The 25,967-nt window shown below is 41.4% G+C and overlaps 1 protein-coding gene across 14 annotated transcripts in view; it reads right to left on the bottom strand.

The window, feature by feature from the left end:
* The window catches only part of utrn (utrophin), a 134,018-nt gene that overhangs the window by 45,795 nt on the left and 62,256 nt on the right, over positions 1–25,967 (bottom strand). For 13 of the 14 annotated variants that reach the window (XR_009785343.1, XR_009785342.1, XM_061753252.1 and 10 more), the window contains 2 exons: positions 6,850–7,022; positions 4,883–5,039 (listed from right to left, as the gene is read on the bottom strand). Coding sequence is in view for 12 of the 14 variants with exons in the window: in XM_061753252.1 (XP_061609236.1) it covers positions 4,883–5,039; positions 6,850–7,022 (330 nt within the window). In the remaining 2 variants the exon portion in view is untranslated. Of the gene's footprint in view, positions 1–4,882; positions 5,040–6,849; positions 7,023–10,108; positions 10,244–25,967 lie in introns of those variants that run through there. The other variant, XM_061753263.1, reaches the window with a different exon arrangement.

The raw sequence follows: 25,967 nt of genomic DNA, 5'->3' as shown, positions 1-25,967 counted from the left end.
TTTACTGAAAGAAAATTGACAAAAATGTTTTTTGAGGGGGAGGTCTGGAACGGATTAATGGCATTTTGATTCATTCCAATAGGAAACATTGATTTGACATATGAATAAATTTGGTTAAGAGCAATAGTGTAAGTTACTAGTGTATTTCAGAGGTGAATCAGGGTACACATCGCTGCAGAGCTTACGTGTGCACGTCTCCACGTAACAAATATCCGCTTCAGTCGAAATGGGACATGAAGACAAAGGCAAAGAATAGCTCAGCAGGAGTGCGGGAATTTCAATTCTCACCACCGGTGTTGAAGCGTGCCCTCTTTTTGTTCCCGTTTCCTGCAAAATGTGTTCACTCCAGGCAGGCCAAGTTCACGGAGACTGCGAACAAGTGAACAAATGTTCGGCCTCGAGGTGAAACGCGGCAAATGAAATCAGCAGGCCTGCAAATACATTCGGTTGTTTTTGCCCCATTTGCCCTGATCGTCTCGCTGCTGTGCAGGACGTGGAGTGGGCAGATAGCGGGATTGATAAATAGAGGGCAACTTCATAGACACGCAGCAGGAGGATGAAGAGGCCAAAGAGTTATTTGCGAGGGTAGGAAAAGGAACAAGGTGTTAAGGATGGCTCACTCAAAGATTCCTCGGATTATTTCCTTCATTTTGTATCATTTCTACTGGCTGCATTGCTTCCAGCAGTGTATATGGATATTATATCGATTGAAGTGAGTTTAGAAAGTATGTGTGATTTAAAGGGCGGAAATAATTTTTTCTTATGTGGTCTCTCTGGATTTCTTTTCAATAAGACAAAATGTAATTTCGCTAAGGCAAAAAAATATGTATCAAATACATTTGGTGCTAACGTGCTTTTCCATTTCGCTGACAAATCCCATCTCGCCAGTGAAAGATAAGACAAGGCTGGCTATGTTTAAGATAAAAGTCCCCTCTCCTTTTGAACACTTATCACAATTGGACTCTGCGTGTATGCTTTTAGTAAAAAAAAAAAAAAAAAAAAAAAAAAAAAAAAAAAAAAAAAAGAAACTGCAATGACGACCTTGGTCGACATTGTGCATCGCGGCCCATGAATGACTGAGGCTGGGCGGTGTTTGTCTTTCCGCCGAACACCGACGGCTACTTCTATTGCATCCCGGCTGCAACACAATAAGCACAGCTGAACTTCTCATTTTGCTCCAGGAGACTGAGAACGTGCATCAAAATAGGGGGAGGAATAAATAGCTGACCTGGATGCAAGGGAAACTTTGCAAAACAATTCATCAGAAGCTGCCAATGCCACCAAAGTAGCCAAGTTTGGAACGTTAACCCAAAGTTTCATGAAAAGTATCATGTCAAACAGCATTTATTTATGATATACTAGTGTAGTAACTGTCTTTCAACAATATTATCGTTATAGCGTGGGAGGGGCACATCCAAATTGTGTCACCATTTTAGCCACGCCCCCCCCCCCCCCCCACAAAAAAAAATACAAAATAAAAAAATCTGGAAAACTGAAATGGTGAGAAACAGTTTAATCCTATATCTCCACAACTGAGTTTTACATTTTACAGCAATTTTCTTCAAACATGTATAATGTATTCAGAAACACATCTTTAAATTCACTTTACAGGGCCTTTAAAAGTTTAATGAACTGTAAACTATATATGGTTTCAAGGAACTGTTTGTCTTGCGTGTTTTGGTGTGTGTGCTCAATTGTCCTTTTCCCTCTATCAAGGCTGCAAATGGGGCTAATTAATCAGTCTGGCATCGTGATTACAACGAATCCGAGTGGCTAATTATCAAACTTGGAAAGGCACAATCGCAGAGTAACTTTCAACGAGCGTAATTATGACTTTTTGTGATGCCCAGGTGCAAAACCAATGGTCAAGAGGTTGCCAAATGTTGGTGAGCGAGCAAAGGCATTAAAAAAAAAAAAAAAAAAAAAAAAATTGGCCACACAAAGCGACGCTTTTAATGAGACTGATAACGAGGACAGCCTTTCACCGGCTAATTGAAAGCATGATGATGAATAATTGCAGTTATGGACGATTTGAACAGAAGAGACACTTGTAAAAGTTTTTCCCCCTTTTGCTCAACTCTCACGTTTAATCAGCCCAACTTTTTTTCTTCGTCTTTGCCGCCTGGTCTCTGTCATTCTCGGACCAGTGCTCGCTCGGGTTCGGACTACTTCTTGTTCTCTTAATACACATCCGTTGCTCACCGCCGGGCTAAGTGGCTTAGCGCTTTTATCTCACAGGATCCCAGAAAAATATAATAGGAAAAAAATTGAAGGAAGAACACCTGACCTGACCTAACAGACATTTTGCAGACATTTTCCCATCAGTCTGACAATATAGAAAGTGCAAGTCCAGTAACAGTCGAGAGTTAATCGCGGAAAACCCCGCTTGTTTGCAGTATTTTATCCCGAACCCATGGCAATTATAATGAGCCTCAATTGTTTGCTGATCCCCCCCCCCCGCCCCCACATATAGCCCAGCACTACTTCAATCTACTAAGAATACAGCTAAAATATATAAAATACAGTCAATATGGATAGTGAAGAGCGTGAAAAAAGGACATAAAAGGCAGGGAAGATTGAGTTTTCTTGTCAGCGCTGCAAGAAAAGGCAGCCTTGACAAAAATAATCATCTTCAGTTCTGATTGACACGCTTATGTTTATTATTGCAGTTGCCAGCGGTGTACAAATGTGCCGCATCACACTGAGAGCTTTGTCGAAATAAGTACAACTTCCAAAGTCAGGATTTAAAGTACAGGCATTTATTAAATAACATTTTAACTGCATGTATCTTCTAATTTTGTTCTGTGTGTTTGGTGAGTGAGAACACATTTCCACCCCCCTAGGAAAACAATTTAAATTCCATTTTTAAGGCACTTTTATTTTAGCACTGTGAAGCACAAAAATCAATACGGCACTTTGCTTTTAATAACAAGCGACATAACAGCTAGCCGGTCAGCGGCAAGCGCAAGTGGCTAACGTTGTAAAGCGGTCAGTGCTCCTGCCAACACATTTTTTTAGATCAGAATTTTAGCCTATTATATAAACTCTGACATTACGACAGAGGATAATATATGGACTTTAATATTATGTGGGCCAAATGAGAGGTAACATTGACCACATAATCTTTTGGCACAGGCCGGCGAGATTTCTGCAATAATATGGTGGGGTCACCTATTGTTTTTGACTGATGATTCTTTCATGATGTTAAGGTTAAGCAGCTACAAGAGCCAAGACGTTTATTGTTCTACGCTGGAAGGCGGCCCGCACTATACGACATCGAATGTACTCCTTTTTACAGTATCTCACGAAAGTGAGTGCACCACGCACGTTTGTGTAAATATTTTGTTCAATCTTTTCATTGGACAATAATGACGAAGTGACACTTTGCGACAACGTAAAGCAGTCAGTGTACAGCTTGTAAAGTGTAAATTCACTGCCCTCCCCCAACCCAAAAAAAAAAAAATAAATAAATAAATAATCAACACACCTGTCTATATTGCTAGCAACAAAAGTGTGTACACCCCTAGATGAAAAAAAATGCTTCATTACTTTATCATTTGTGCCAAATACATTTACCCCCCAAAAGATCTGCGTCATGATTAAGAATACTTTTTCTTTGACAAAATCAACAACAAAATTGAATTGTTGGAAATAATTTAACCAAATTCAAAGTCTTGCTCATGATTTATTTTTTTCTCATTATATTAAATATTAACTGTGGGAAGTTTAAAAAAAGGGTACTTCCATGATTGCAAAAAAAAAAAAAAACCATACAAAATAAAATAAATAAATAAATCAAATCCATGCACATTCGGCATGACAGGTGCGCTGACGTCGGGGAGCGAGCGTATAACAACGGCAAGACGAGAGCGAGCTCAGCCAGAGCAGCGGCCAGCGCGGTAAAACCGTCTCCACGGGCTGCCTCGTCCGTCTGAATGCAATTACACGTCAACAATACCCAGCGCTTGTGGTAAATAATTACACTGGCTGACAAATACCAATGAAGACAAACTTACCAACGGGTCACTACTGATTACTTATGACACAAGAAATAATGCCGTGCGGGACGATGGTCGAACTGAACAATGATCCAGAGGATAAACTTGTGCAGTTGATTATTTAACTGCACTGAAACAAGTTTGATACGCCCGCCGTCGGCTGCTGATTGCCTGCAATAAAACTGCCAATTAATAACCAAGGACGCACAAAACGTGTTTATTTTCGTAGGGGACTGCCGCGAACCACAATTCATCTTAACGGGACGTGCCGCCGACTGGCCTGATGATGAATAATAACACCGGTGTTTACCGCACGGTGATTTATAAGCACGGGATCTTCCAGCGGTTTCAGCAAACCACTCAGCTGCCTGTTTTTTTAGTGACGAAAACCTCGGAATGGAGGACAAATACAGAGAGCCACCATTATATTGCGGCTTTTTAATCAATCTTTTTACACTCACATGCATATTTTGCATTGGTGTTATGCAAAATGCTTTGAAATATATATGAGTAATAAAATATGGTCCCTACTTCGCATATTTTCATCTATCGCGGGGGGTTCTGGAACGTAAGCTCTTCGATAAGCGAGGCACTAGTCTATCGCTTTGGTGCCAAGGAACTACATTGAAGTGATTTGAGGAGCTTCATGAAGCGCTTTGCCGCCACCTTGTGGCATCTATCGGAGAAAAATAAAACCTGGCGGGCGTCGATTATTTGATTTTTGCTATTTGCAGTAGGGCTCGAGCCACTCGCACGCAGTCCGCTTTGACCTTGACGTTCTGACACGTACAAAGCCGTCATGCCTGCGACGCTACGACGCAAAATATCTGGTCACGACTTTGAGAAATAAATACGGAAGCACATGATTTCGAGGTGTACTGTACCGCGCAGTGGTTCTGCTGCTGCAGCAGGGTGGGCACATCTCCACCGACGGGCATCTGCTTGGCCAGCTCCTCGTCCTGCATGCAAATCCACCTCCACAGCTCCTCCAGCAGGCCCAGCAGACGGGACCAGCGCTCGGCACTCGCTTCCAGGTGGGCTCTGCCGAGGCGAAGTGTGCGTTTAGAAATATTAGCTTCAAATTTGGAGCACCCCAGTTTCACAACATGCATTGTCGTCGTCGTCTGTTTCATTGTCAGATTTGGCCTGTAATTGCAAAACAATGCAAAAATTCCTGACGCTTCAGTGTTGCAGTCAGGGTCTAGCTTTTTTATATGACAAATGGTGTGATAATGAGTTTCCCTGCCTGAGGTATTTCAGTGAAACCAATGCAATGAACTGCAAATTCTACTGTGGATTTCCACGACATGAGGAGAACACGCAAGACGATATTACGTGATTTGGTTGAACAGTTAGCTTTTTAAGAATACATTAAATTCTCTTGTTGGATGCTAGTTCAACGGTTAACTTCAGCTGGGCATGAAAAATAAACAGCTTGACGCAAACACACTGTTCGAGTAAGAGAGTGAGTGAGTGTGCTAAGGAATTTAAGTTTAAATATTTTCGAATAAGCGTCAGTGTGTTTAAAGTGTGTCTGTGGGCTAAAACGCTATTAAAAGTTTTATATATATATATATATATATATATATAATATATTTATATATATATATATATATATATATATATATATATACATACATATATATATATATATATATATATATATATATATATATATATATACATACATATATATATATATATACATACATATATATATATATATATATATATATATATATATATATACTATATATATATATTATATATATATATATATATATATATATATATACATACATAAATATATATATATATATTATATATATATATACATACATAAATATATATATATATAAATATATTATATATATATATAAATATATTATATATATATATAAATATTATATATATATATATATATAAATATATATATATATATATATATATATATATACATACATAAATATATACATATATATACATACATAAATATATATTTCACCCCGGTGGCACTGCAACAGACATGCGGAAGCACAGGGTGTGCAGTATCTGAGGGACAACGCCCCCAGACCGCATAAATATTTCACAGGCGTGCAAGTCGTGCTTGATGAAGAAAAAGGCCATCTGTGTGGTCTTTTAAGGACTGAGCTCAGTGAATGGTGTGATGTCTTTAGGGTTATATATTATGAATAACATGCTAAGTGGTGAGGTAATGGAGAATAGTGACCTTTGACAAGGCCTTATGTTAGGGTTCAAATTTCTTCATGTTGAGGAGAGCTGGATTAGCTTAAATATCTAATATTTTTGGAAGGTCAATAGTTAATAATTTTTAGATGAGCAGGATAAATAGTGCAGGTACATCTCGATAAATGAGAATAGTGTCAAAAGCTTAATTTAGGTACTTCAATTCAAAAAGTGAAACTTGTATTATACACTCACAGTGAAATATGTCATGCCTTTTTTAATATATACTGTATGTATAATTTGGGATGATTACATTTTACAGCATACAATAACCCAAAATTCACCATCACTAGCAACTAGAATATTACATAATAACCAAGAAACAATGAAAATTATTTTTAAAGTAGAAACCAGGCAGGAATTTGCCCCATGCAAAGTAAGTGTTTAATGAATCTATGTAATGTATGTAAATAAATAGACTTTTCTACCGTATTCTAATGTATTGAGATCTACTTGTATACAGTTAATGATAAGTACCATCACGCCGGGGTGACCAACGTCACATCCCGGCTCGATCTCTATGCGCACAGCACTTTGGCGTCGCCGCGTTCCCTGTTCAGCGGCACGTCGAGTCAAGTCGGTCGCCGTCCGTGATTTCACTGACCGAATGTTGGCCGATTTGGCCTTGAGGTCGCTCCAGCGTTGGTTCATGTCATCCAGCCTGTGTTGAAGGAACACGGCCTCCTCTGAGCTTCCCAGAGCCTTGACCATTTTGGACTTGTTGCTGTCCACGCTCTTGTAGATGTCATTGTGGGCATCGATCTCAGCCTGGATGTCCTGCGCAGACACACACAGATACAAGAGTAAGTCACTTGACTGTTACACACGAGTAAAGCGACAAATAAAGGCGGAGGGATTCATGTCGAGGGTGTTGCACAGGAGGGAGGGCTGAAGTTTTATTTTTGTAGAATGCCTCGGAGACCCTCTTTGACTGCAAAGACCTTAACTTCTCTCCTTTGACACGGAACGTCAACCCGAGAGCAACTCCCCGAGCAACGTCTGCCTCCGCACTCACTGCGTTTGCTCTTATCAGTATTAAAACAAACTTGTCAAAAAAATAAATAAATAAAAATAACTTTAAGGACTCAAAAATAAAAGGCCATCCAACAAATGTGTCAAAAAAAAACAAAAAAACTTGAAGGACTCAAAAATAAAAGGCCATTCTCAATCCCACAGTTCTCTAAATAATAGCTGAAGTGTGCTTGTTCTAAGCTTTTTATCACTCCCAGTTGGAGGTTAACGCACAACTAATACAACAAGAGAATCGAACATTGTATATGTAAAAAACAAAATTTTTCAACTAAACCACATAATTTGGTCAAACAAAAGTCTGTTAGCTTAATGCTAACATACAATGCAAAATGCCATAGTAGGGGTTAAGAGAAATCTCCAACGACGTTATCATAATCGCATCGTATCGAGCTCACTGTTGCTATCATCATACTGTGGCACAACGTGGTACTACACTGAAGGCGGGCAACGATAAATTCGGTCTTGCATCCTAACAGTAAAAATCCTTTAAAAAAATAAAACATGGTTTGAAAATCAGCGATACAGCGGCGCGCGCGAACGATGAATCGCATAATAGCGGGGGTTCACTGTATTACATAAGCGCACCGCCGGGATTTTCACATGTGCGCCTGTGCGTTAGCGTGTAGCCGCGGTGCTTCCCAGGCTCCTGTCTAACGTTTTATTTTGGGATGTGTAAAATCGCTCCACTTTTTCCTGCCGCCCGCTCTCTTGTGGGACTCTCCCTTCCGTTCGAGCCATTTGAACACTAAATAAAGAAGCCCCACTAGCATATGGATGCGTTGTGTGTGTGTGAGTGTGTGTGTAATACTGCCTGCAGCAGCGAGTACAGATATGCAGCTGACACAGACTTTGTAAGAGAGGTGTAATAGCAAATACAGCCTATAATAGATTTAAAGTGGTACCTTGTTTCACAAATTATCTCTCCCCAGCGGAATAAATGGAAATGCCATTAGTCTGTTACAGCCTTCCCCCCCCCAAAAAAAAATGTGTAACGTGTATTTTAATTAAGAGAAATATCACTCCACAATATTGTCTTTTATAAAAACATACAGTAATGATGTAACTAAATAGAATTACAAATAATTAAACCGTTTTTGTCACACTGTATCACTTGAATGGCCATTGTGGTCCTTTTTTTGGTGTGTCCGCCAGACAGACATACTGTTCATTGAGATGTCTCAACTCCTCACAGCTCATCAGTATGACGCTATTATTAGTCGTTCTTTGCAGAGGATAAAGAATATATGAGTTATATTGTCTTTCTACATGTATTTGCACCGTTTGTGTTCGCTCAGTTGCTTAAACGGTTAGTGCACCGCAACATCGATGCTAGTTAGCATTAGCATTAAGCCAGCAGACTGAAAGGCTAAGCTTTGAGATTGCAATTCTCTTTTTTGTTTGTTTGAGAGTAAACTTCAAATGGGAGTGGAAATAAAAAAAAATTTTTTAATGGTCCTTTCACTATTTGCCAAATATTTGCTGCCTTTGAGGAAGTTGCGTTAACTGCCACCTTACAGCGTTCGTATCTCAAGTTTGCGCTCGCCAGTCAAAGCAACAACAACAAAAAAATTCAAAACAATGACGGCTCACATCTCAAGGTACCGCTGTAAGTTCGGCTTGCATTTTTGGTGTATTCCCTTTGAAGCACTTAAGACGATATGAAAAGCGTGACGTTAAAAGCAGATAGTGTGTTTATGAAACGTGCTAAAAAATTTGGCACGTCCCCACAATGACACCGCGTCTCCGCTCAAAGAAAGATTCATGCGCTGCCGATGAGCCAGCTGGACGTAGCACAAGTCATTACCCGAGTAAACATACATTTACTGTAAGCACACGCACACATAGCGGGAGAGAAAACAAGACACAGTGTGGTTCATTTACAAAAGCTCCTTTTAGAATTCATTTTAGCAATTGAAAGACAGCCAGTGTCCATACGCCAAACTAAATATTAGCGCGGTATAAGCAACATAACTCAGCATGCAACAAAAAGGCTGTCTGTCTGCTCGTATTTCACGTTCTATTCGTGGGCGATGGATGCTAATTAATTATATTTGGAGGTTTGGAGGCCCACGTCACTGTTATTAATTATGGAAAAATACTGGTGACATGCGACGCATGCTTGGAAATGACAAACAAAAAGTGGATCACTTATCACCTCAAACACACATGCTTGTCCAGAGGCTTGCATGTGTGTGTGTGTGTGTGTGTGTGTGTGTGTGTGTGTGTGCGTGCGTGTGTGTGTAGGTGGGTAAAAAGCTAGCAGAAAAGTTAATGGTTTGTGGATCTCACAGAGACGATAAAGAGCCTTGTTTGAGCTGTGGGCTGCTTGCAGCGAACACTTCGGAGCGCACATTTATCTTAACGTGTAATCCTTATGTTATTTCAATTTGGACTACACCTTTGCGATACAGAATCATAGTATTCCTCCGCCAGAAGTCCACACACGGCGTTAGAAACTAATTTAGTAATAAAGGGTTAATCGCTTAAAGCCTCCTGTGGCTGGAATATATCCCACCGGGTCGTAGCATGTCTTTTCCATGCCGTGACAATGAGGCACTCTAAAGTGGCCACGCCAGCCCGAAGCTCCGGTCCGCACGCTGGCTGACAAGTTGTGTAGACTCCACCCTTTCTCCCCTCCTGGCGCTTCTGCCTTTCTCACAGTGACATGCGCACACTCACGGCTGACAACGAGGCGCTCTAAACCGGCCACGGTAGCGCGGAGCCCAAGTCCACATGCTGGGTGTCAAGCCGGACTTCTTCCCCCACGTTAGAGGGTCTATAAGGATTAAAATAAAAAAGCAGTTTGGACTTTAAGTCGGGCATATAAATACCTGTTCAAATTTCCTGAGTAGTTCATGCAGACTGAAGTTTAAACCAATCATATTGGCGCATGTGTTTGGCTCCTCCCACTCCTTCCAAACCCTTCTACATGCTCTCTACTTTCCTACAGGTCGAAGGTCAGTGGTTAGCATCCGAAACGACGTCAATCTTGAGTCCCTCGTGGATCGCCCGATCTTGCGAACATGTTCTCGCCATCCAAGCTGGCGAGGCGGGCATCCGTCCATGCAACCGCGCTTCCGGGGGGGGGGGGGGGGGGCGGCAAACGGCAATCGGGATTAACGGGACGAGCTGCGCCGTTGGACCTTTCCGACAGCCAGGAACGGGATGCGGCGGGGGGGGAGAAGCCAACAAATCTTGGATTGGAAGTCTGCAAATTGGAGATAAGACGCCGGGTGTCTCGAGGGATGTTTAAACTTCGCCTTCTTGCCTCCACGCACGAAGCCTTCGAGGAACGTCCGGCCTTGTCATGGATTACCTCATTTTGCCCAGTCCAAAAGGAGATTACTTAGAAGTTATCAGGTGTGCCCAGCGTCACCTCAGCGTCTGCCTCCTTTGGGGTCTCCAGTGACCCCGCCCGCACCCACACTAATCACGGGCAGTCAAGGAATGCTTTCTTCTGGTCCCGGAGCCCAAGGTCACATGTTCATCGGACGGCCCGGCGCAGGCATCTTTTGACTTCGAGCCTCGCCCAATTTGACCTCCTCCGAGAAATCGCCTCGTTCATCCCCGTCCCGATTTTCTCCAAAAGCTTCCCGGTTGGATGTTTGCTCCTCGAGGGGTTCTTGGGGGGTCTTACCATGCCGCTGGCTGTCTCAGCGGCTCTCCGGCCCACTACAAACCCCCTCTCTGGTTTTCACAGCTGTTTATTATTGTAATTTCCCCTCCTCTTCCTCACTCGCTCGCTCTCTCTCCCCCACCCTGACTGTCCCCTAAACTAACTTGGGCACGCCACACACACACTTCCTGAGGCCGACCCTCGCTGCCCGCCCGTGCTTTTGAAAACCTAATCGACAAAGTTTGAGAAGTGAAGTGATGAGTGTGCCACCAGCCCAAAAAAGAGGAAATGAAGGGCGCACGTACCCACACTTGGAGATTTGAACCGTGCCAGACTTTTCTGATTGCGAATTATTTCAGTTTTTTTTTGTTATATACAACGGAAAGTATGAATTGGCTTTTACACAACTCAATTCGAGGGTCAACTTGCTCGCCGTGTGACGGCGAATTTGAAATCTGATTGGTTAAAGAAAGTCTTGGAGCCACTGTAACCAAGGGAAACACTATGAAATGAAGATTTACACTACTGTATATCGCAGGTGTCAAACTCAAGGCTCAGGGCCCAGATCTGGGACAGAATTTAACTTTCAAGGGCGAATGTTTTTGGAGTTGAAAAAATGGGAGGTTACTGTTTGTATGCTTGGTGGCCCTCGGCTACGCGCTCGTCATCTTTGGGGTTTTTGCGTTGACTCTGGCGTTGCATACGTTCAAGACGCGCTCGCGACAATGCTTGTTGGCATTGGGAACAGAAGAAGCGGAGACATGTGGCGCACATCAAAGACAAGCAGACAGATGGCTGTCAGGCCAAGGGAGCCAGAGTGAGAAAAAAAGACAAATACAAGGTTGAATATTCATAAGGAGAAGACTTTGAAGTGCGCTTAGCTCATTAAAAAGATCTACATACTCTGGGCCCTTTCAACAGCATTTTTGATTCATGCAGACAACTATACTGCTTGAGGAATTTCTGCCTAATCGTGTAAAATGTATGAGATGATACAGACTTCTTTTTTTTGGGAGGGGGGGGGGGGGGGAGTTGCGCTTTTTACAGTGATGATATAATACATGTTTGCAACTTGACAAATTAATGTTAAACATGACATATTATGGTGGTATTTTGAATAGGGACCATGTTCCCACCCCATAATCACGGTTCTTCATTTGTGCCACTGTGATGTGTTTGTTTTTCTCAAGGAATTTTACAGTACAGCAATCCCTTGTTTTTTTATGAAACCGTGAAGTTGCGACCATTTGTTGTTTGTTTTTTTTTTTTTATACATATTTTCAAGCTTTACGAACCTGTCCAGACTCTTCTTAATCTTCCCCACACTCCTATTAACATCTAGCATACTATTAGGAACCCTTTCTATACTCTTAAACACCTTGTAAACTCTTAAACATACAGTAATGCACAGTAGTACTGTACAATACATATATTACACACAAATCTCGTGATCAGGCAAATTATGCGTGATATGAATATAAAGAAAAAATCTGTAATGGGTCCACTGTACAACTAAATTTAACAGCAAAATACGTCTGTAGCGATTTGCACACACATTCACTGCCATTGACGGCTTTAAAAGTCAAATATTCATGTTAACTGGGAAGGCTGGCAGTGAATGATACATTTAATAAATCAGCATCTCTATATGAGTATGATGCATTTTATGCAAATGTTTTTTTTTGTTTTTTAGTAGACAGTGATTTTGAATGACTAAAGATGATTTATGCAGCACAGTTGTGTGCGGTTATCTTGCGTTTTTGTACAGTATCGATGGTTTTTATACATTCGACACGATAGTGGTGCTACTACAGGGAAAAAAAAGTTACAAAAGACCCAGTTTGCCATGCGAAGTGATGTCGAGAAGGAGCAGAAGTGATGCCGCCGCCCGCCTACACGAGTTAAACAAGCTTGTAACAGGATCACGAACGAGGGACACACTAACAGACCCGGGGCTCACTTCCACTAAACGGGCGACCTCGCGTGATGTTACACCTTTCAAAAAAGTTTGCGACCTCACATGATCCTGCCTTTAAAATGTATAGCTTGTTTTATTCCTCCCTCAGGAAACTCCAGGTTATCTCCGATGCAAGTAAATTGCGTGCGGCAGATCATAGGAAACCTCCGTTCAACCATAAATTTACCAATGATGTGACACAGCTCCCATTAGGGAAGACGACTGAGGGTCGTACGTATCGTCCAATGGGGAATCAATAACGGAGCACAGGTCGTATCCGTGTGACTGCACTCAAGATGCTACAACTCAGTGCAGAGCGCCCCGGAAGCGACGATGAAACTGATACAACCTGCTGCTGCTGATAATAAGCTATTGATTAAATTATTTAATTTTTTTTTGCATACACTAACAAAATACTGGCAAGATATCAAGATCGAGGTTGAAAAAGAAAACACAATCCTTATTCCATGTCGAGTAACAATAGAGTTCAATGATTTTAAATTCCTGTTAGGGTTTTTTTTTTGGATTATTCTTTTTGCTTCAATTTAATAGACATTATGCTGATCCTTCTGGTGTGCATGCCTTGGCCACCTGGGGGCAGTGTAATGCAGAGATACATAGATATACTGGATATAGCGATAGAGGAGATGTCACAACACCTCAGAGGTAACAGTCATTCTTCACAGAGGATAAAGAATAGATCCCTGTGTGATTGTTTGTGTTCAAATATCTGTTTCTTAAAGGGTTATAACCCAGCTGCATAGATGCTAATCATTAGCCAGTCTATGATGTTTCCCATTATGTATTAGCATTAAGCTAGCAGACCTAAAGGCGGTTGTTTTAAGTTTAGCTTAACAGTAAACTTCAACTGTGAGTTGCAGTAAATACTGAATCCTATTTTTAAAGAATTGTTCACCAATTCAAATTTTCCAAACTGTTGCTTGTTGTGAGCGCGAGCGGCTCGCACCTTCGATAAATCTTAGTCGGGTCATTCGGAAATCAAGGCACCGCTCTTTATGTTAGCATTGAGCTCGCTAACGTTCTAGCAGTGATGTTCTACAATCGCCTCCCATTTCTTGACAGCAAGCGAGTAAGAGCAGGCGTTAAGAATACTTTAAAATGTGTTTTAATACATTTAAATGTGTTTAATGCATGTGGGAGGGGTTAAAACAAATAAATATAAATTTTAAATGGTTAGATTTTCATAATTGTGGGTGGCTCTGGAATGTATGCCCCCCCCCCCCCCCCCCCACAATATTCGGGTACCACAATATTCACTGTACCGTAAAGTTGTTCAATAAAACTTAATAATGTCCCCCAAACAGCTACACATGGGGGGGCCTGATAGCAAGCGATAGCTAGTCAAATAAGAATCCGATTGGCCGTGGTGTTCAAGTCGACATGATGTTTAAAGATACCCGATCGTCTTCATGTGAATGAAAAGAGATTTTTAAAGAAAGAGAGGCTTTAAAGATGAGCAGCGCTGACAGATGGTGGAAGATGACTCACTTGAAAAAGGCAGAGGAGAGTGAAACGGAATGAAAGGTCCCGTCAAATTTCGTCCGCACAAGCAAGGATGAAAACTTTAATGTTTCACGATTTAACATTGCCCGTCTGTCTAGACTCGAGTGTTTGCGGTTAAAGTTTTGTGACAAACTGACAAAATCTCTAGGACAAAATGACACTTTTAAACTAAAATGGCAGATTTCCTGCCCTTTTCGGACATGGGTTCTTGACACTTTTTTGTGGGTCTACTCGTGATAGGTAGGCCTACCAAATTTCATGTCGCTAACGGACACTGTATACCTTCGGAGGCTGACTTTTCAAAAATGCAGAATTTTGCGATTTGAAAAAAATATATATTTTTTGGGTTTTTTTTTTAGTATGGGAAAGCCTTGAAGCGGCGATTTATATGGCTCAAGAATAATAATGAAAAACAAACGAAGCAAATTCAAAGAGCAACACAAACACGCCGCTTACTGCTACGGCGGATATTTTTCCAATATTTATGTTATTTGCGATGGTTTTGTTGGGGCGGGACAATGATGGAGGCCAGATAAGAGCTTTAGCGGCAGGCAGCGTGAGAAAAGGTCCCGATTCCAAAACGCTCGCCTCCACCGAAGCAAAACATTCCATTTGACTCAATGATAACAAGCCCGCCTTTAAATCATATATTTTCCAAATCAACATCCATAAACATTGCCCTGTGGCACCGCCCAAACACACACACATCCCTCTCATATAGCTCATATTCATTCCTTCACATATCATTTTATTTGCCTCATAAATATTCATTATGCCCAGCGTTTCTCCTTTAAATTCAAACCTCCTTGACTTCAGTATGGAAAAGAAGAGGTACTAACAGGCCTTGAAAGGACACTAGCGATTAAAAAAAAAATAAAAAAAAATCCATACATCTTCGAAAGAGCCTTGCTGGGAATGGGGAGCTGACACATGAAGGAGATCTAATGCTTAAATTTAGATACAAATCAATAGATAATGTGCTTCTTCTCGACGGAACATTGCGCGGATCAATGTCAGAAAAAAATCGCTGCATGAAGCAAATAGAAGAGTGGCGGTGACTGTAATGTTGAAAGGGAAAAAAAAGTTCAGATCAGGGTGTGTCGCACCAACAACACTTCCTGCACTGACCCCCCGAGGGAGCCGCCTCTGGGCGGGGCCCGCAATTTTGGTGGCAGTCGACAGTCGGAAGGATAAGACCACCGCCCTCCTTCCACTCTTATCAGCCTTTCTGTTTGTAGTACATCGCATATTGTAATTAATACGAACAAGATCACACATTGGATTTTACCGCTGTCAGTTTGCTGCTGTTGTTTCCCCCCCCCCCCCCCCCCCCCGCTCCGGCTTCGACGTCCATAAATCCGAGACACACGTGTCCAACGTCAAAATGCAAATTGCGACATACATCACGTCAAGATTAACTGCTGGAACACCAGGAGAGACGTTGTTGGCTAATGATGCAACCGGCAGAAGAGGAGGAAGAAAGAAAAAAGTGACAGGAGCGTAAAGCTTTGTTGCTAAATAAAGAATGTCCTCTGCTGTAGATCAACTCAAACAGCAGGTACAGTCAAACGCACTATAAATCTGTCAGAGGCACGCTGCGGTCTTTCCCAAATTCTTTAATCCGTGCACCTCCTTCAACATCCCGACATACTCGGCTCACTCCCCTCCCACACGCAACCTAAAAGAAAAAAAAATAATAATAAAATCAAAACAAAGAGTGTGTAAAAGACAGAGAAGGAAGTAGTAGTTTGGGATCATTTCACACTTTAAAAAAAAAACAACTTAAATGCATTGTGTCTACTGTAAAGCAGAGCTAGCACGAATTGTAATCAAGGATAGGCCGCTAGTGCACTTTCAAGCTCTTAACTAAACAAACGCTAACAAAATAAATACATAATAAGCACAGCCATACGCTAACTGCACAACTGACACGCTAGCCACCCTGCGCGCCCAAAAGCCAACATTAGCTGACTTAAATGTCACTCACCAGGCCAGGCCCCGCCTTTTAAAGCCACGCACAAAGTCACAGATATGACAGTGTAGAACGTGAATATGGCGAACTGAAGTGGACAACAACAATACCTGCACCTCATATGCATATTTTGTATTGGTATTTTTGGTCAATAAGGAATAATCAATGGGATCATCGCTAGGATAATCGCTTCTAAAAATATTCCCTAGATCCTAGTGCACACTAGTCGAAGAATCTCTGCTCTTAAATAACCTTTCCCAAACTTTTTAAGCCATACTCCCTCCCTTCAACATTGTGACAGAGAGTTGGTGCGCTCATCTTCCCCCACACAAAAACACCTCAAGGGGTGCGTGCATCCCAGTTTAGGCATCCCGGACATGGCGTCCATGTTGAGGGTGGCGATACTAATAATAAGAGCAGCAGAGGAGATGGAGATGATGCTGACATAGTGGGTGCAGAGCGCATTTGCGTTCTGGAGCATAATGTATATCTTCTTAGTCATATATTGCACATCCTCCACTGTTCTTGCAGCCTCCTCATCTCCTGCTTTTAGCTCCGACCACCAGGTTACATAGAAAGCTGATATGTTGTATCATTAAATCCTTTTACCACACTTATACAAGCAGTCCATTTTCCATCTCCAGCACTTCTATCCAGCGGCGCCAGAATGGCATTCAGAATGGCATTCAGAGTCCACGTGATCACAGCAACAGCTTGCTAAGGTGCTAACATCGTAGCAACGAGGAGGAGTGAATGCTGCTCGATTAAAGTCGTTTCTTGACACTCCAGTTGAAGTTCAGTGTAAAACTAAACAGACATTACATCACATTACAAATTAAACCAATTGAATGTTCAAATACATCACAGACTTATTTTGCTTCTTCACAAAATCGCGAGCACAAAGCTAACACACGACGAATGAAAAACACAATTGACTAGCTAACAAAAATTAGCATGATGCTATCTCTCAAAATAATAAATATTGCTACACAAACGCTGTACATAACACATACAAACAGGCACTATAACAATATTCTCTGGGATATATTCTTCCAACTCTGTTATAATAACAATATTCGATCATGACTTCTACTTTCTTTGTTACTTTGTTATTGCGTTTATCTCATTGCGTGTATCACACTGCCCCTCGGAGGCCAAGACTGGCACAACAGTTTTTTTTGTAACCCATTGGTTAATAGTAAATGGGTCAGTTTTTCCTCATACCTACTGTTGCTGACTATTGTTCACAGTTTGAGTAAGATCAAGCCTTTTCTAACATTTCATACTACAAAATTAGTAAATTATGCATGAGTATTGCTGAAATTAGATCGGACCGATATCGGTATCGACCAAAACTCCAGGCTGCAATATCGGTATCGGATCGGAAGTGGAAAAAGTTGAATCGGGACATCCCTAGAAACTATTCTTCTTTGTTTGTGTCTCCATGATTGTATTATACTGCCCCCCGGTGGCCAAAGAGGGCACACCAGAAGGAGCAGCACAATGTCCAGTGAACTGAAGCATTAAATCATGATGCACAAACTGTTTAATTCTTTATGTTCTATTATATTATGTTGTTATTCCACGTTTTTATAATGTACAATATTAGAGAGCGCTATTTTCCTTGTGATAGTGGTGCGATTAAGACGTGGATCAAGTCGGCCCAGATACCAAAAGTCCGACACGGCAGTTTTGGAGGCCATTCTAGGGCATAATTAATCGTGCGGCATATGCATCTGGCACATCATATTGGATTAAATTGGAAATTCATCTGCGCACATTGGCTCAGTGAGCTCAACGCAACAACTTTGGCAATGTTTTAAATTTATTTCAGTTTACTTTATTAACAATTATTGCTTAGTTATTCAAATGTATTATTTTAAAAACTGACATGCATCTTCTTTTTTCTTGTTTATTTTATATATTTATTCATTTATTAAGTTTGCACAGCTTTGCATACATATCAGTAACGCTCATGTTACCAAAAAAAGTACTTAAATGAAAAAAATATAACAATATTCTCTCTTTTTCCTCCAAAATACTCACGCTTTGGCGCAATCAGGGAAGCGCATATAATTTCCTGCAAATTCCTGCTTTGCGTCAAACTTTAAGAGGTCGACGGGAAGTCGGCGTCTCTCGAAGTTCAACTTGACGGTAAAAAAAAACAAACAAAAAAAAACAAGTGAGTGAGATAAATGTGGTTAAACATTAAGGAAACTGTGATAACAAACACACGAAACATTTGGGGTTGGTAGTAATGTTTTCTCTGATGTTTTTGTGATGAGTAATCCTAGCTTCGCACACGCATATTCCGGTGTCGTTTTAATCAGCGGCTCCTTTGATCGCCTCGCGGAGAAAAGCCATATTGAAAAGTAGCATGCGTTACTAGATGAAAGGCGTCCAATTAGGAGCCTACTAGAGCTGAAATATGCATTCGTTCATAAATACTTGCACGCATTAGCAGAAAGAAAAAAAAAAAAAAAAACCCTCCACACTCCGATGTATTTCCTTTAAAAGAGAGGTTGGATATAATTACAAATACATAATATCTGCTCGGCTTTCATTAAACGAGAAGAGGCGTTTGCTGACACTTTAAAACACAAAGGACTGGAGCTGTAAAAATAAATCCGCTAATTCAAGCGTCTATATAAAGACAGCCAACACGCAGTAAACACTCATTTGCTCGTGTTCGACATTTGGCTGATGTTAGCGACGTTACGGATAAATGCTGACATTAACAAGAGCCTGTTAGGAAGAATTTAAAATCTGATTGGTTAAGGAAATAGTCCCACTGCTAATATAGGGTGGATCTCATTTCTCTTCACTCATTCACTGCTGTGGACGTTGTTTATAATGGCCAATTGGAATCCAACCATTTATACACAATCGCACACGCACACACACACACACACACACACACACATGTAGGCACACACACACACGACAGGTACGTTTTCAATGTGTAGGCGTGGAAAAGGGCCTGCCAAATTCAGGTTTGTAAACCACTGTAATGAGTAACAGATGCCTGTAGATGGCGGCGTGGCACCGCTTCGAATTTGAGATCAGCACAGCTTTTGAGTAGACGAGAAAGATTAGGCAGTTAATGTCGGCTTGTCACGTCAATTATGAGGGAGAGAAATGCCAAGACTTCGGAAGTCGTACAGGTTTAGGCACCTCATACTCGAACAGCATCGCTCACGGGACTGTTAGTTGCATATGTGGATGTATTTCTGTAAATATTTTGTTATTTGTCCATCTAAAGCCCTTTATCAGTAATGTTTTTGTCGTGGCAAAGTTTGCGGTGTCACAAAAGCAAAACAAACTTGCGTCGCTGTTCTGCTCAACGTGTTTTTGTTCTACTGCTGATTACGATAGATTCCTCACTCCTTCGACACTCACCCGTCATGTACTGTAATTAGAGGAGCGAGAATCAAGGACCAAGGAGGTTGCAAAGAAAGAAATGAGATTTAGCCATCGTTGCGTGGATTACGTTGCCATGACAACACAAAGTGGATGAAAAAAGACAAAAAAAACTCGCTGAACAAATATAAGATAGATCATTAAAAAGACAAAAGGTGATCAGCAGCAGTATATTTTTTTTTCTCCAATTTGTGCATACAAATATTTGAGTGGCAAAAAGCTGCTTGTTTTACACCAAATAAAGTCGTCTGTTTCCGCTGCCAAAGAAAGAAACCGTCAAGGAAATAACCTTCTTTTATGTCTCGTCGTTATCATCATCATCGGCTTTCATATCGTACATCAACTCCGGAGAGGCACTTGGGCGTAGCGCGCGTAGCAAAAGATGCATCAGAATGTTTCATCGCTTTGAATCCTTTCTAAGTGGCCCCTCGCATCCCTCCTTGATAAGTGGGAGATGATGGGCCGGATCCATTTCCTTGGCCGAGATTTGCATCTTTTTAGCGCTCAGGGCCGTCTAAGGTGTCAGAAGATGGGAGCCAATTAACCCGCCTTTAACCTGCCGACGCCTTACAAAGAAAAGGCAGAATTAAAGACGAGACGAGCGCTTGGAAAGCGGCCCGCCGAGAAATAATAGGCGATTATTTGCGGCTTGGAAACAGCAATATTATCCTATTACAACAAGTTGTTTATGTGCTCCATTTATTTATTTTGGAAGTCCATTTGTGATGATTTGTGATTGTTCTGACTGGAGAAAGGCAGAGGAGTTATTATTGAATTATAGACCATTATAGACGGATTTAATCAGACGGATTTAATCAATTCCGATTGCGGATCGCTACAATATCGCCGCACACGCCGACGATCAATCTGCCGCTGGAAAGCGTCGCTCTAGCTACCTTATTTTTATTTTCTTTTATTTTTATTATTGTTACTAGCACGTCGTCGCGTATCACATTTGTGCTTTTTAATGAAGCCCGATCGACTGAGCCGTCCTCCCCGGTGGCGACGGCAGCCTCTGTAATTCAAGAGGCTACAAAAATAATGAAATATAATAAGCTGCTTTGAAGAATTTAGGACAAGCTGCAGGTTTGGAGATGTTTACCATCTTGGAATCTTCCTAATTTCAGTATGAGAGTGCAGTCAGGTAAGTCAGCGCGTCGATATTATAGACTCGATGACTGATGCTATGCGCCTTTTTTTCCCCCTTTGTTCCCCCATAAGGTGTTGTGTCAGTTATTTCTGTAGTAGTATAATAAAAACTGAGAAACACCAAGGGCCAGATTTATTATTATTCACTCCAACAAATTCACTCGGCACACATCCAACCCGTGAATACGACAGTACTGTACAGTAAGTATTAGTAGTTATTTTACTCATTCCTTATGTTTTTATACAATACAGTTTTTTTTTTAACAAAAACGATTCTGATTCTGATATTTTGAATCAACGAAAATAATTTGCTTCCTCAGCTATTATTACAGTGCTTTTACTGATCTTTTAGGATTTCCCCACGGTATCGTTTCAGTATCGACGTACTTTATGCAGCTGAAAGTATCGAAGTCACCATTTCGGTATCATGACAACACTACTTGTCCATTACAGAATGTGCAGATGCACTTACTGTTGAGGTGAAGGGGGAAAAAAAAAAAAAAAAGATTTTAATTGATGTTGCAGGAAGCTTTTAAGTCTGAAGAATAAACTGCATATTTTTGCCAAACATCTATCAGAGCGGCTAATGAAACCCCATAAAAAGATGCAAGATGCGATTTAGCCACCACAAGAGGCCCAAGAACGTCGTTCCAGCATTTGGGAGCCATTCAACCTGCAGCGCGATGTCATACGCAGGAAAGGGAAGAGTGGCAGGAAGCGTTACTTTGACAGGAAGTGACTTATATGGGCTGTGTCCATCTCATGCCATGCTGACTTTTTCTTTACCATCAGCAGTTCTGTGGCATTCATTCCAATCAGAAAGGTGAAAGCGGGCACATTCTGGGCACCAAGTTGGGAATTTGGTTGAAGGAGACTATTTAAAGCAAGACGGTTTGGACTTTTTTTTTTTTTTTTTCTCTTAGCAACTCCTGACGCCAGAAACAATTACGCTAATGCAAGGCCAGCTTGGTCATAATTGAAGCCATTCGCGTATCGATGACCACTGAGTGACCGAGCGGCCATTTCTAAAGAGTCAGCAAGAACATTTGCGTCCTTTCCTCTTTTGGCAGCCGCCTCCTTTTTTTAAAGCTCGACTGACATTTGTCAGAAAGGAGGACAAATTTCCGATAATTGTCCGCTTACGTGACCTTGGAATACGTTTACACTTACTTACAAGTTCAGGTTATGTTTGTTACAAAGTGCATCATAATCGTTGAAGAACGGAGGGGGGGGAAAAAAACGAGTGCAACCAAATTGTCTCAATTATCTTTAAAAAACATTTTATTTGACTAAAACTCAGTCAAGTCAACAAATACAAGTTTACTCTTCTCTTTAGAAACTAAGAAACCTTAAAAAGCCGATCTTTTGCAACAGATGTCGACCAGTTGAAAATCACGGCCCCTATTTAGGATGTAATAACAAACAACATATTCGAGGAGACTAAGGGCAGCAAGCCGCTGCTGCAAAGTGGAGACTCTGGAGTACAACACTGGTTCTTGTAAAATTACAACTTTGTTGTCGTTATGACCTTACGATCTTCTTGTAACATACGGTGCAATTAAATTCAAGAAGAGACTAAGGGCAGCAAGAAAAAGTCTTTATCTGTCATCAACTTACCAGGGTATATCCGTGTGTGTGCGCGTGTATATTTCTCGTTCCCTCATCCGTTTCATTTCCTCTTGCCAGCGGGCTAGCGGCGACAGCGTCATGGCAACCGGCATCAGCGCCGCCTTTGTAAGCCAGACAGCAGTACGACAAGTGCAATCCGACAATCGTCACACACACACACACGCGTACACATTCGTTCACACGCACTCACTCGCCGTCACACGCGCACACATACAAACGCACCCATGCACTCCGGCGCACGCGCACTAAGTAACAAACACTCGAGCACACGCACAAACAAACGCATTCATTTGCACACACTCACTCACATTCAATCACACACTCAAACGCAGAAATGCGAGACTGTGTGTGCGCGCGTGTGTATAACTGTAACACAGCCTTCAGACAGAGGTGATGCCAGAGGGAGACGGTAAACAGGAGGAAGGACGGACGCTTGCATTGACCTGTCAATCATTTAGTTGCAGAGCTACTGACACGAGCTATAAATAGAGCAAGACAGAATGGGGAAAAAGAGGACACTCGATATGGCAGCCAAGAGCGCGTGTGGATTTTCGGCTAGGCGTTAAAGTCGCGTTCTCGACGTAAGACGGTCTTATGTGGGTCTCCTCCCTTTAATGCATCATAGAGACTGTTGTAGGTGCTGCTGTTTTGGTTAGCAAAAGAGTTCAAATGGGCTCAGTTTTCTATTTAATGTATGAACAATAGCGTCTAGCAACTGCGATAACTACCCTTTTCTTATCCCAGTGACTAGTTAGGACATGTTTTTTTTTAAAGGGATGACCATTATGAGGAATTATGATAAATAAAGTGAGGGTGTGTGCGTTTCCCACAGTGTTTAGCAGTAATTAATGGCCTCTCTCGGGGAACGGAAAACATCAATCCAAAATTAGATCTTGATGAACTACCACGAAAATCGACTAACCTCAGGCCAAACACAGAAAACACGCACGCACACACAAACGCATCAAATCCAATTTTACATCATTGATGTCAACACCCAGAATAACCTCTAATGTGACAACATGACTTAACACGTCTTCATGTAGACATTTTGACCCGCAAAATGCAATTTGCGGCGAGTCTGGAGGGGGGGGACATCTCGCATCTAATTAGCACCATTAGCGACATCAAATTAGAGCATTCAAATGAACACAAGTTGCCTTGGATGCGCTAACCTATTTTGGGCATTCAAGCGTTAAAAAAAGACGAGAACTAAAAAATAAAAAATAGGAACAATTTTAAGGAGGAGGACGAGAGTGTCCACATAAGCATATTATATTTAAAAGAGAGCGATGATTCACTCATTCACTGCCAGCTGTATTAGAGCATTCGAACAGATCTTTCTGATCAACTCACTTCAACATAGTTCCATGTCACAACATGATCCGAGCACAAAAAAAAAACTGAGCAAGTGAATCTACCAGTTGCGAATCGGGAATGTGCAGGGGGGACAATGGTAAAAGTAAAAAGTACATATTCCTGAAAAATCTACTTTAAGTACAGTAGTAAAAGTTAACATGAAACTACTGTAAACATAAAACAAAGAATTACAAATTATGTATTTAAAACAACAACATAGATTTGCTTTAGATAAGTCCATTTGGCTCAATGCTAACAAACTGTGCAAAACACCATAGACGGGCTAACAAATAGGATTAGTGTCACGGTTTCATAAGCCTTTACGCAACGGATATTTGAACACAAACGGTAGAGCAACATATGTAGACAGATAATACACCAAGACTCACAGGCAAACATTCCTTATCCTCTGCGAAGAATGACAAATATTACTGCAGGAGCTGCGACCGACTCCATGTACAGCATATCTGTATTTATACTGCCCCCAGGTGGCCAAGGTGTTCAAATCTGAAGGAGCAGCACAATGTCTATCGAATTGAAGTAAACAAAATGTAGCCAAGACTTTAATTTCTTTATATTCTATTTCAGTTGGTCATTACTATGCCCTTACACACTACAATATCATAACTGTACTGCAATAATTGTATTTGTACTCCCACCACTTCCAACAACACATTCATGCCGTGTGTTATGTGTGAGGTGACATGACATCAGCCTCTATCGTGTCAATTTTCATCACGTGACACAACGGCGCACGTTTCTTTCGCCAGTGCGATCCGCTGCGGCGGCGGCGAGCGGACGCACTTCGGAGCCGAGCGTTTCCGCGCAACTTTTGATTCTTACTTTAACGAGTCTCGCTTGTAATCTTGAAACACGTGCAAATTTTACATCTGCAATCCGTCCTTTTCCCCTCGCGCCGCCGCTGTGAGACTCCAATGGCCAGCTGTTCCCCGCCGGGGATTACAGACTATATATAAACCCGCTTTATCTTTAATCTGCTGTCATAGAGCGGCAGAAAATATTTGCACAATCGCCGGTCGCGGATTTACCTTTAAAAGGCTCGTCGGGGACACTATTTTGAAATGCTTATATTGACAGTCCTTTTAGATCATTTTGACTGATGATGACTGATTCGACTGAGGCGCCTAAACTCGTCCGACCTTTCTCGCCCTCATGATCGAGGGGACGAGCCAAGATTCGTTTTTTGATTTTGAAATGTCGAGTGAAAGGTGATGACAAACTAGCGACGCTAATGTTATTTCACAATCGAAAGTGTTTTCAGAGGGTTATGCAGTACTTTGAAGCACTTAAAAGTGCTTCATCCCCAAAACAAATTTAAAATTCAACATTGAAAAAGAAAATTATATCATGTACTATTGCGATTATTTCACGTACGCAAGCAGCATTATGAATGTGACGCTATTTTGTATGTGTTTGCACATTCGTATCAACCCCGACGAGACATCCTTTGGCAAACAAGCAACGGGACCACGGAGAGGGAACATGCTGAAGGTCAAAGTGGTTTCACGCTGACAAGGTAAATTAGACACTGGAGCGTTTCATTCCAGGTCAGTGTGACTTTTTCCTCTATGCCCGGCACAGTGTGACTCGCTAAAAAACAAAAACAAAAAAAAAAAAACTGTGATTTGGTGTTCAACAGCAAGGAGCCTGTCAAAATAGAAATTGAGATTATTTTTACTATATTAGTGCAATGAATACGGTTGGGGGTAAAGTACACACGGAATGCAGTACACAAGTCATGGTCTGTGTTTTGGTTTGGTTTAGTTTTGTTCCATGTTTGTCGTGTGCTCCTTTAGTTATTGTGTCCACCCGTTCTCGTCAACCTTCTACCTTGTGTCGACCAATCAGCTCTCTCTCCAGCCACTCGTGTCTTGTCCAGGTGTTCCTCGTTGTCTCGTCCATCTTTCGGTATTTAGTTCCCTGGTTTCTTTCAGTTCTTGTCAGTTCATTGTCATTGTCGTTTGTCATTGTCGTCTGTCTGTGTCACATGTCAAAGTCACCTGTACTTCCAGTAGTCATGTCTTGTTTCCAGTTTTAGGTTTG

Source organism: Phyllopteryx taeniolatus, chromosome 18, assembly GCF_024500385.1.
Source record: "Phyllopteryx taeniolatus isolate TA_2022b chromosome 18, UOR_Ptae_1.2, whole genome shotgun sequence".
NCBI classification, from domain to species: Eukaryota; Metazoa; Chordata; class Actinopteri; order Syngnathiformes; family Syngnathidae; genus Phyllopteryx; species Phyllopteryx taeniolatus.
Note: the sequence above shows the minus strand (reverse complement) of the source record. Positions and strands in the feature narration are given on the sequence as shown.